The sequence below is a fragment of the Crinia signifera genome, chromosome 5 (genome assembly GCF_055691185.1).
Source record: "Crinia signifera chromosome 5, ASM5569118v1, whole genome shotgun sequence".
Classification (NCBI taxonomy): domain Eukaryota; kingdom Metazoa; phylum Chordata; class Amphibia; order Anura; family Myobatrachidae; genus Crinia; species Crinia signifera.
Window position 1 is genome coordinate 67,377,617 of NC_139221.1, and position 12,495 is coordinate 67,390,111.

The window sequence follows — 12,495 nt, forward strand, 5'->3', positions numbered from 1 at the left end:
ATAGATTTTCTTTGTTGCTCATTCTAGTTGTCAGTCTATCTATCCCCATAAGTCCTAAATTCCGTTGACAAGTTTTATTAACAGCCATTTCCTGACCTAGAGGGAGAATCTAATTCACAAGTATATCTGAGTCAGTATAATAAATGGCTCTCAATTGCTATCCATTGGGAAGGGGGGTGGTAATACTGTATGCCAGGAAGAGCCAGGGTGACTCAAAGAATGAATTACCAAAGATGCTTTCATTACCTACCACCCACCTAAAGTCAATACCGTTATCCTGAGCAGCTACCTAGCAAACATATATATATGACAGGTGTAAGGATATGAAAAGATACTTCTACTTTCCCCTGTCTGCACTTGGCAACACTCACCACAACTTAGATCAGTGTTGGAAATAAATCCAGCTCACCAAGGGGTAAGTTCCTAAAATATCTGGAATAATGCATAGAGATTTTTTAAATGTTTATAGATGTGTGTTTAATGTGTTGGGTTTCTGAAGATAGACGGGTAAGTGCCACCAGCAATGTACACCTTATCATATCTGTACAGTACATAGACAATATAAGATATGTACAGTATAGTACACACAGTATGAGATCTGCACAGTACACACAGTATAAGATTTGTACAGCACATACAGTATAAGATATGTATAGTACACACAGTATAAGCTCTGCACAGTACACACAGTATAAGCTCTGCACAGTACACACAGTATAAGCTCTGCACAGTGCACACACTATCACATCTGCACATATAATTATCAAAAGTATTGTTTGTTTAATTACCAAAGACTAGGACCAGGGCTACAATACCAAACTACAGTATGAGCATTATAATCCTCAAGTGAGCATTGTGTAAAACACTAGTGTCACAGCTGTTTTATTTTACAGCTGGTATTGGAGAACATTACAATATAATGTACAGCATGCCTATCAGATATTTGTAGAACTACTACTTCCAGGCTGCTAACGTGCAGTGCACGTTGCACAGCTCTGTTCCACTACAATGCACTGTTACTTTAACGAGTCTAGAAAGTCATTTCTGCTTCCAGTGATATTTGTTACTGCTGTAAGTTATTAATGAAGACTTTCTAGTAATGCAGAGTACGGGATCCGATGATTTATATTATTGCAGGCTGCTGCGACTCGCACAGTCAACTAAATGCAGACCACTACATGCAATTCACTACATGCAATCCACTACATGCAATCCACTACATGCAATTCACTACATGAAATTCACTACATGCAATCCACTACATGCACTCCACTACATGCAATCCACTACATGCAATCCACTACAAGCACTCCACTACATAAAATCCACTACATGCAATCCACTACATGCACTCCACTACATGCAATTCACTACATGCACTCCACTACATGCAAAACAGGACATGCAGTCCACTAAATATAGTACAATACATGCAGTCCACTAAATGCAATCCACTACATGCAATCCACGACATGCAGTCCACTAAATGCAAACCACTACATGCAGTCCACTAAATGCAAACCACTATATGCAGTCCACTACATGCAATCCACGACATGCAGTCCACTAAATACAGTCCAATACATGCAGTCCACAAAATACAGTCCAATACATGCAGTCCACTACATGCAATCCTCGACATGCAGTCCACTAAATACAGTCCACTACATGCAGTCCACACTTTCTGCTGCGTTTAGCTTTTGAGTTATAAATCGGTAATCTGTCTCTATTAACCCGGCAATAAAGCCAGAGAAGAAAGCTAAGTAAATCCCAAACAAAGCCAGGATGGTATTATCTCTGCTGCATTGTTAATACCTTTTTTCTAATCCGTAGCTATAAATGTTATGTGGAAGATATGGAGTGAGAGGCAGCCCGGAGGGTGGAGAGTGCAGAGTCTGGCCAGGCAATTAGGGAGGATAGTCATTGAGATGCTATTAGTTGCTGGGAATAAACGTGTCCTGGGAGGAGTGTTTGCTAGTTGGATGGATTATAACAGCTGGAGAAGAGATGAGGGCAGAGATTGATGATTACCTTTTAATTTGCATTTAGTATCACCCACAGCTGCGGGACACTCACATCATAGCATCATCCACAGCTGCGGGGCACTCACAGCATAGCATCCCCCACAGCTCCGGGACGGTCAAAGCATAGCATCCCCCACAGCTGCGGGACACGAACAGCATAGCATCACCCACAGCTCCGGGACGCTCACAGCACTTTGACTTTTTCTCTCTTTGGTTTATCCTGAGATACTTCCCCCCCCCTATATTGGTTTATAGTTACAAGTTCTACCAGGGACAAGAAGGGTCCTGAGTTGGCCACAGAACACTATGGCAAGCCTGAGGATGATGAGGCGCAGGAGATAGCATGTTTGACACTTGTGTTCCTCTCTTCTCCAGGAGCATAGAGGGAGAGATGCTGAGGAAATGGCATGCAGTACTGGCCATCTCCTTCCTGCTGGTCACATCTTCCGTCCAGGGCATCAGTGAGCTGCATTCCGGCGAGAGGAGGACGCTGCTGGATCTCCTAGTGCAGGTCATTGGGGACAGTAGCGCTAGCAGAGAGAGTGACAGAGTCATTACTAGGCGGTACACCGAGGGAGCCGCTTACTCTGCAGAGCGGGCCAATTATGGACTATCTGCCCGGGAGAGAGCAGCCGCTTCTACACGGAGCAAAAGTAAGAGACCCTCAGGTAGGTCACCCCGTGTTATTGGATCCTTAGCACTCAGGGACTGGGAGAAGTGCTCCTGCACTAGTATAAACCAATCCATAGAACACTATTATCTCCCCTGAGTCTCCTCCTAATCGCTTGAGTGGAGATGAGCCGATTCCATGCGGCGAACATGCTCTGGCTGCCGGTTATCACACTGCTAACGAGAGTTTACTCTTTTCTCACGATTTATTATACTGTGCTTTTATATTGTCAGTTGTATTCCCCTGTACGGCGCAATGGAACGCAGGCGGTTCCTTATTTACAAAATAGAAGAAAAATAATAAACAAATATTCTACTGGACTTGTGCATGTGCTATATAGGCTCTCATAGACTCATACATAAACTACTGTAGCCTAGGGAACAATTCCTACAGCGGAATGTCCACATGTTACTGGTGGGAGAATATACTGTAGCTGAATGGACTGTGTAGCAGTAGGGACTGTTTAAGCCCTAGGAGTCGGCTAGTGTATGGGGGACTTTTACTGCGAACCTCTGTGTTTGAAAAAATATGAGCTAATCATTGATGTGATGTCCCAGACATTTCATATGTGTCATGATATATGTGACCTGTCACTTTAAATCACATCTGCGTGTATGCGAGCCTGAACGACTGAATGCAGCTTGTGACATTTTGGAATGGGGAACTTCTGTAGTGGACCGCTAGCGAGACCCTCTTCAAAGCATTTTACACCAGTTTGGAGAAAAAAAAAATATCCAACATAAATTGGTTTCAGCTGCGTCTTTTTTTCTAAAGCAAAGATCTTCCTGTTCCAAAAACGACTTTAAACTTAATCCTGAGAAAACTGTTGTGCTGAAGTTATAGGTATTTATTGGGAGTGGAAGATCTGTGGAGGAATTATAAGTGGCGTAGAATAATGTAAATGGGATGTAATGTAAGTAACACTGAATTGATGTCCCTCTCCAGTGTTTCATTTTTAGCCAATATAGTTTCTGCCTCACTTGGTAAAAGTCTGTCGCATCTAGGCTACCAGAGGACAAGTCAATTATTTAAGCCCTTCCCCCTTCAAATATTTTAACCTCCTGACCACCTAGTGCATTATACGATTGCTGCCTTTTAAGTCTGAAACACTAAATTGAGACTATCTGCACAAACTTGTCAAAATATGCTAATAACAGGAAACTCACATTAAATGGTACTGTATACAGTATAAACTATAAGGCGAAAAGAAAGAATCCCACTGGTTCTTGCAATATGTTAGTAGTGGTCTTCTGACAATGGACAAGTTAACATCATTAAACAGGAGTATGTTAGACAGGAGACACCTCAACTACAAGCAAGTAATCTAAATTATACATGCTCTTTATTACTGTGTGTTTTCCCAATTCAGGGAGTACAGCATGCCACCATCCTAGAAAAGCATAGATAATACAATGTCATGCTTCATAAAAAAAGTCATTTTCCCAATATGAAAATGTGATACAGTATGTACAATAACTATGCAACTTAAAGAGAAGAGGGGGGTTGGCAGGTATCCAATTAGATGCAATTCATTTTTGGCCAATAAAAATGGCCTGACAGTGTGATTTATAACTAATTGTCATAATTATGGCAATTAGTCCCAATAACTCCCAATGCAGTTTGTTGTCATGGCTAATGGCTGCTTATTGCGGATGATGTCTGAGTATAATTCCAGATAAGTAGCAGCATTGTGGGGAAACTACGGCTGTTGATAGGATACCCCTCATTATTGTTGTTTATTTATTATTATTATTATTATTATTATTATTATTATTATTATTATTATTATTATTATTATTAAGTGGGTATCAAAGTAGATACTATCTGTCTTTGACCAATAAAAAAAACAGTAATTATTGCTATATCCAATTAAAGGCTGTTTCTTTTAACCAAAAAGGAACCTCAATAACACATGGCAGCCAGGATAAGTTCCTGATCCCATCTACTATCACTGCCCCAAGGGTTGGTTTTCATGTATTAGGTTTCAGATGCGTCCTCAGGGGGAGGAGCATGCCACAGTGGGGCTAATTGGGTAGGCCCCATCACAGCTATTAGCAGCAGTAAAAGCTAATAGGATACTCTCTTTGGTATCTTCTTGCTGTAAAGAAAAACAAAAAACACCCATAGTACTCATAGTACTCCTATCACAGTGCTCTTACCTTTATTTTTTACTAAATACCATTTCAGTGCTATTCAGACAGCACAAAAAACGGCTCTGAATTGGCTTTAAAACGGGTAGGACTCTGCTTTTTAAACGTGTTGAAATACCAGTTAACTTTAAATGGTATTTCAACTATGACACTTTCACACTGCAGCCTTAAACGTTTTAAAAGGCAAAAAAACGGCAATATACCGTTTTAAAAGTGTGATGTGAAAGCTACATAATAATTAGTACTGACTTAACCAAACAAAATATACTCTGTATATTATTGTGGGTTCTGTTATTGTATTTATGAATGTTGGGAGCGTACATTTACTGAGCTCCTAGTGTGCACATATAAGTACTGACTAATAACAAATGTTTGGTGTTCAGAGGGTCACAAACAGCTCAAAACATAACAGTGTCAAACAGTTAAATACAAATAAAAGTACAAATAACAAGTCTAAAGCATTAGTTTTCCTGTAAACCAGGCATGGCCAAACTATGACATTCCAGCTGTTGTGAAACTACAAGTCCCATCATGCTTTGCCACAGTTTTGCTAAAACTATGACAAGGCATGCTGGGATGTGTAGTTTAACAACAGCTGGAGGGCCGCAGTTTGGCCATGTCTGCTGTAAATAATGAGTACCCTGACACTGTACATGTTTTGCATCACTGAAAAACAAACATACTGTACATACCATGAGGTAATTGAAACTACACAGACAATTTTTAACAGTATTGCATGTGGTTCCCTCTTCTGCCACCTGAGGCAGCATGTGCATGCTACTGTACCACACCCATGGGTACTGGCTACTCAATGCTGTAGCACTGAGCGCAGGGGTTGGCCAAAAGATTAAGGACATTTTCTTCTTCCTCACTTTTTCTTAGTCATCTCATGCTCTCATGTCAGTCACTCTGGTACAGTGATTACTGAGAAAGGTATGTGAGGGTCAAGGGGTTGGGGACAGAGCTTCAGCTGCAGTACAGCCCTATGGTGGTGTCATAAGAAACCTCACCTTGCTTCATTAGAGTAACTTTCCTGGATAAAATGTCTCTGAAATGAAAACACTCTTAAAGCAACAGTAAAGGTTTTACTTAAAAAACAGCAAGTACAAGCACTGGATGCAAGCAAATTCCCTTCACATCCTTGTGAGACTATCCAAGAAAGTTGACAAACTTGTTACAGTGAAATATATATATATATAAATATATATATATATATATATATATATATATATATATATAATATTTAAAGCTTAGATGTGGGACACTTTGAAAATGCACATAAATATTTTTTTGGAAAGGGCAAAACATAGAGACAAACATAATGGAACTAGTTGTGTATAGTATAACCATGCCTACGGACAATTACACGCAGTTATCTTGGACTTTTAACAGAATGTTCAAAGCATGTACTTAAAGCCCCTGCAGCACTGTGTACTATATGTATTCGCTTTAACGCTTGTGAAAGCTCAAACACTCAAAATGGCATAAAGCAAAGCAATCAGTTGTTAGTAAGACAGTGTGTCTATGTATACAGTACTTCCCTTTACATCAGTTTTATTCTTTAGCTTAAAGATTGCTTAGCATGTTTTAAGGACACACATGGGATGTTCTAGTTCTTACTACAGTATGTGTTTTATGTTTAAAAAGGATTACGGTGTCCTGCTGGCATGCACTGCCTGTGTAAGGGCTTGGCGATAGGACAACACTCTCTCAATATACATTTATGTTAAAACAAAAGGCTATATTAAAGACAGGCATAGATATTTACTCATCACTGTTAAGTCTCGTACACAGTAGATGACCTATACCCGAGGCCGATGTTGTCAATGATATCGGCCACGGGGGAACGAATTGAGCAAATACACTGAACGATATCAGTAAAAAAATATCGTTCAGTGACATCACTGGGATCCACTGACCATGATGGTTATTAGTTATATAGCCAGAACTGACCTGCATGTTCCGACAATTGGAGGATCATTAACATTGTTAATGATATTGAGTGTACACACTGCTGAGCGATATCTTTTTAAATATGGGGTAGTGTGTATGGGGCTTTAGAGTTTTCCCCCTGTATATTCTGTTTGAGTCTTTTATATTGTTACAACATTACATGTCTTCCTGTAACGCACAATACACTTTGCACGTTTTGCACCATATGCATAAAAGATGGATATAAAGATTGTATTCTGAGACTTTGGTGAAAAATACAATTGATCACTTTGCACTGTCAACTTATACAGCTTGCTGGTCACACGTTGCAATTCGGTTGTTCAGTCCATCCCCAAATGAGGGGATCTGAAACAGTCATAAACAATCAGATGTGCATGTGTCTGAATCGATCATTTAAAACAGTACAGTAACATTTTGTAGATTATAAATGTGTAAAGAATATATCTAATAAGGTGTGTACACATGGTGCAATATGGTCACTGAGCAATTTTGGCTTAATATTTCTCAGCACTATATTGCTCAGTGTAACGTTTTCATCAGCCACCAGCGATTTTGGCTGAAAATTGTCAGCTACTCTGTCTCATTCTCTCTCTACCTCATTTTGACTAGAAATCTCTGGTCGCTGGTGCACAGTGCATTGTGTGCATTGTGCACCAGCGACCAGCAATTTTCAACTATAATCGCAGGAGCCTGCTCCTGCGACCAGCGACCATTAAGGGCTGGCTGCGGGAGCGTGCGCCTAGAACTTTATCTCCCACAACACAAAAAACACGCTGGCGATATGGTCGCTCAGCAACCATTTAACCAGTGATAATGGCTTAAATAGCCCCATGTGTACAGGACTGTAGGGATAAATTTGCTAAGCAGTGGTGAGATACAGTACCAGCAAATCAGCCCCTATATTCCATGTTATTGATGTTGCTATAAAAAGGACAGTTAGGGGCAGAGTGGCTGGAATTTTATCTGTCTCCATTTTATCACTCAAGGCTTAATATATCTCTCCCAAAATATTCCGCTATACTGATACTTATAGCAAAATAGGTAAATGGTATAGAAATCCTAACCAAACACATTTTAAGAGGTCGTACCCCATATCTTTTAATTTAAAACTAAAAATTGTGTAGACTTTACAGGATTCAAATAGGATGTTTTATTTGTTGTTCTCTTTTGATTGTCTTTATAGTTTGCATAATAAGGTTAGAGTTCTATGTGCCCTATTATGATTGTAAAATCGATAGTTTTTCTGTTAATATTATTATTTACTCATTTTTATTTTTAATTATATACTGTTTCAATTATTTGCTTCAAAATTGCATTGGTGCATTGTTGAGTCAAGTGCATGGAAACCAGCTTTCACATTATGTTATGTCGTTTGAGAATATGGCAGATATTTATTAGAGCTTAGAGAGAGATATGTACTGTACCGTATATGCAATCAGCCCCTAAGTGCCAGTTACCAGCTGTGTGGAGATATTACAGTGTGGAGATATTACAGTTTTGAGCACATTGGCCAGTACCTTGATATCTCTCTCCAAGCTTCAATAACTTTCCCCATTTACTTTATAATATTATGCAGAATATTTATCAAAGCTTGGAGAGTGGTGAGATGCCATCCATTCAACTTCAACCTGTCATTTTAAGGGCTGTGGTTCAAAAATGTCAGATAGGAGCTGATCAGTTGGTAAATTATCACTATTACTCTCCGCATTTTCTATCTAAGCTTTGATAAATATCTTCCTAAGGGCCAGATGTATCAAGCTTCAAATGATACAAGAGGGATAAAAAGCCAGCCAATCTGCTTTTAACTGGCATGTTACAGTCTAAGTTTGAAAAATGACAGGTAGGAGCTGATTGGCTGGTTGTTTATCAGTCTCCACTTTATCACTTTTTGAAGCTTGATACATCTGTCCCTTAGTGGTAATGAGAAGTGCACTGGCATATGTCCATATTGACCCTATTATATTTTTACTACATAACCAAACTAAGTTTTCAGATGACTTAATTGATATAACATTAAAATACAGCCTTCCATGGGGTATATACAATGGTCTTTGGTGAGCTGTGATGGCGAGCAGTACCGATAGCTCTCCATCACAGCTCACGGGTCAATATTCACCTGACCCCACGGGGGTCAATATTCACCTGACCCCCCTGCACTCTGTGTTTCCACCTCGTGTTTCCAGGTGGAAACGGCAAGTGTGGGCGTTAAAGTGGTGAGGCTCGCGGCTAAATGCAGCAGACTCACTGCATTAGCAGTGAACCTTTCCCTACGTGGGAATCCTCAACATCCTGTGCTGGACAGAGGGTGGCGAGGAGTCCCCCGGAATGCTGAATAGGGCGAGCAGCGGGTGTTAAACGGTGAGGAGGGCTTGTTTTCGGTGATCCTCGTTGAAAACAAGCCACCCTCGCCGCAGACACCCCCTCACTGGCCTCATTGAATACTGCCCCATACCTACAGTCAGTGGCAGATTAAGCCTTTGGGGGGCCCGGGGTACTTTAGAGCGGGGGGCCCCCTTGCACTTGTCATTACTGGCCGCACACTGCATGGGCGAATATTATACTGTCAAAACATAGAGTAAAGGCAGAATAAACTTGGTCAATGGTTACCTGCAGGGGATATATATATATATATATATATATATATATATATATATAGACAGGGGGTTGGCGGCACTCGGAATAATAATAGACACCATATATATATATATACACACACCACATGAAAAGCCTGTGTTTGTCCCTCTGCCCCTTACTCTGGAGGTCTCCTAGTGCTGCCTCTGATTAAAAACCCTCCTATGACTAAGCTGCTGCTGCTGCTGTTCTCCATGGACCTGAGAAGCATGTAATGAGCTCCACCAATCAGAGCTCAGCACAAACTTCTCAGCCTCTGTCCTCTGGTGCAAAGTGTGATGGGACTTAGTCAACTCCCAGAAATGCACTGCACACTTGTGCAATCAGTGTGCCTTGCCTCCCGATGCTCAGCACCATAAATCATTGTCACATTAGCAGATAGGTGAAGCTGCAGCACTACCCCACCCATGCACAAAACATTTAGCTAAAAAAGAAAAAAAACAACTTACACATTTTTTTGGTCAAAAATACATGACAACCACAGGGGGCCCCTAGCTAGAGGGGGGCCCAGGGGCACTGACCCCTTGTGCCTCCATTATAATCCGGCCCTGCCTACAGTATATAAATGTGGCTGTGCCACTGAGTGCTGTTAAAGGCCACCCGTCTTTCCTCCAGGCACACCTCAGAGACCCATTTCTTTGCAGTGACCCAAGTTCTGTTACCTGGCTACAAAACACTCTCTCTGATGATGGTCGACTCCTTAACCCTTTACAGGGCAGCTGTGACTATAGAAATCTATCACTCTCTGGTGAAACTAACCGTGTTTCACCACAATATATATATATATATATATAACATCTATACACATGTTATCATATATCTAATATGTGTGCTGGATAGATCTCCAGGCCCGTCCCCCAGACTTCAATTGGCTAATTTCACCAGAGTACAGCGGCATTCTTAACATTGTATAATAGTAATAGTTTATGCTGATTCCCACTCTCAGAGCTGGATCAATCCAGCACATATGTTACATACATGATAACATGTCTGTATATATGTGCTTAGCAATCCTCCCTAAACTACATGGTCGGCAGTGCAGCTGATGCTGGTACAGAATTGCTGCCACTCCATTCCAATGAAGCAGTCACATCATTTGTCCATAAAAAGGCACATTAGGTAATAAATCAGCAGTGGAATTAGAAGGCAGCTACACCAGGTGATCAGAGGATGGAAAATAATTGTCATACTGTACAGCGCTAATAGCAGCACCATTATTATGATTAATACAGTAGCAACATAAAAGGGAAGCATGGGGGCACAGTGGCTAGAAGTCTATTGTTGGCCACACATCAGACCAACTTTCCTCCAACCATCCAACTAGTTGGTTGGCTGGTCTCAAATCTGGTAATGTCTGGGGGCAAATGCCAACAAGCAGTTTGTTAACAAACTCAGGAGAATGGACAAAAACATTCAGCGAAATTGTTTAAGTCAAATAGGTCCAACTACAGTACACTGAGTGAAAGTTGTTGTCCATTTTCCGATTTGGGAAACAAATTACTTAATTACAAATTTAATTTGCTCCTATCCAGTACCAGTTTTTTTTTCCATCCAACCAACTAGTTGGATGGTTGGAGGAAAGTTGGTCTGATGTGTGGCCAGCATTAGGGTCCAGCTCAGATCAGGATAGCATAGTGGAGTTTATATTTTTTCCCCATTTGTGCACTCCAATAGTTCTTCTCTTAAAGAAGAAATTTACACCAAGTGGCGCAAAAATGAATTTAGACTGTAAACTCTACTGAGCCATGGACTTATGTAAATGTGTAAATATTCTCTGTATAGAACAGTATAATAAGTAAGGCATTATTTAAAAGTATAATACAGGTTGAGTATCCCTTATCCAAAATGCTCGGGACCAGAAGCATTTTGGATAACGGATTATTCCGTATTTCGGAATATTTTAATATTTCAATGATGTATTTTGAAGTATCTTGCATTTATGCTGTATAAACACATAATATACACACAAATATATTTTATTACCACATAAAATACACACAAATATATTTTAATTGTTCAAAAAACAAGGTTTCAAAACATGAAACAAAATGTGTTTACTATCTCAGCACTGAATTTGAATGCCAATCAATCATTGTCTTGCACATACAATATATAGTGCCAGTTACATATCATGTCCCCAGTGATGCTGTTACATATGTCCCCAGTGAGTTTTTATAAAAAAAAAAAATTTTTTCACTTTCTGGAATGTCCGTATTTCGGAATAATTCGGATAACGGATATTCGGATACGGGATACTCGACCTGTACTATAAAATAATTAAAGGATAGTGTGGATAAAGTGAAAACAAAATTATTTACGAGAACAATAATATGAAGTTAAAAATAATAAACCTCTGCAGAGTCCAGATACTGAGCATTTTGTCCCTTCTGGAATGGTCATGTTGGGTGGTATACAGACACACACATGTCTATGTATAGATCAGTCAGGGCCTAAGTCATGTTTGTACGTAATGGCCAATTATCACACAATGGAGCAAGTATCAGCAGAGCGGACATGTGCTGCAGTCAGGGCCGGCCTTAGGCATAGGCACACTAGGCAATTGCCTAGGGCATTTGGAATTCCTAGGGGCATCAGCAGCTTCTGCTGATTAAAATGGTATGCAGCATGCCTATATTCTGTGTGAGTGAGGCTGTATCTGCATATGAAATAGTGTATTCATGGAAACCACTGTAACATAGCATTCTGTATGCAGGTACAGCCACAGTCACACACAAAATATAGGCATGCCGCATATTATTTTAATCATCTGAAGCTCCTTGTGTGTGCTGGTCATAACAATGCAAATAAGACGAATTTTCAGCAAAAAAGGCACCCAACGTTAGCAGAAGGGCCAGGAGCTGCATGGCCTATTGAGACAAGATGTATGAGGAAACATCTGAATCCAAGCAGAGGCAGAGGTCACAGTATTAGCGGCTGTGCGAGTGCGGTCTGCGGGTGGGTTGGTTGTGCAATAGTGTTCGGCATATGTGTAAGGGGCATTATGTGTGTCATGTATAAATGCATTAATAATGTGCGACATATGTGTAACAAGCATTATGTGTGTCAT

At 40.3% G+C, this 12,495-nt stretch overlaps 1 protein-coding gene across 2 annotated transcripts in view; it reads left to right on the forward strand.

The window, feature by feature from the left end:
• The first annotated feature begins 324 nt into the window (after window positions 1-324).
• Window positions 325-12,495, forward strand: part of ALKAL1 (ALK and LTK ligand 1) — a 109,240-nt gene continuing 97,069 nt past the window's right edge. Inside the window, exons 1-2 of one of the 2 annotated variants that reach the window (XM_083187393.1) lie at window positions 325-415; window positions 2,400-2,692. In XM_083187393.1, the coding sequence (XP_083043519.1) occupies window positions 2,416-2,692 (277 nt within the window). In that variant the 5' untranslated portion in view covers window positions 325-415; window positions 2,400-2,415. Of the gene's footprint in view, window positions 416-1,940; window positions 2,693-12,495 lie in introns of those variants that run through there. The other variant, XM_083187392.1, reaches the window with a different exon arrangement.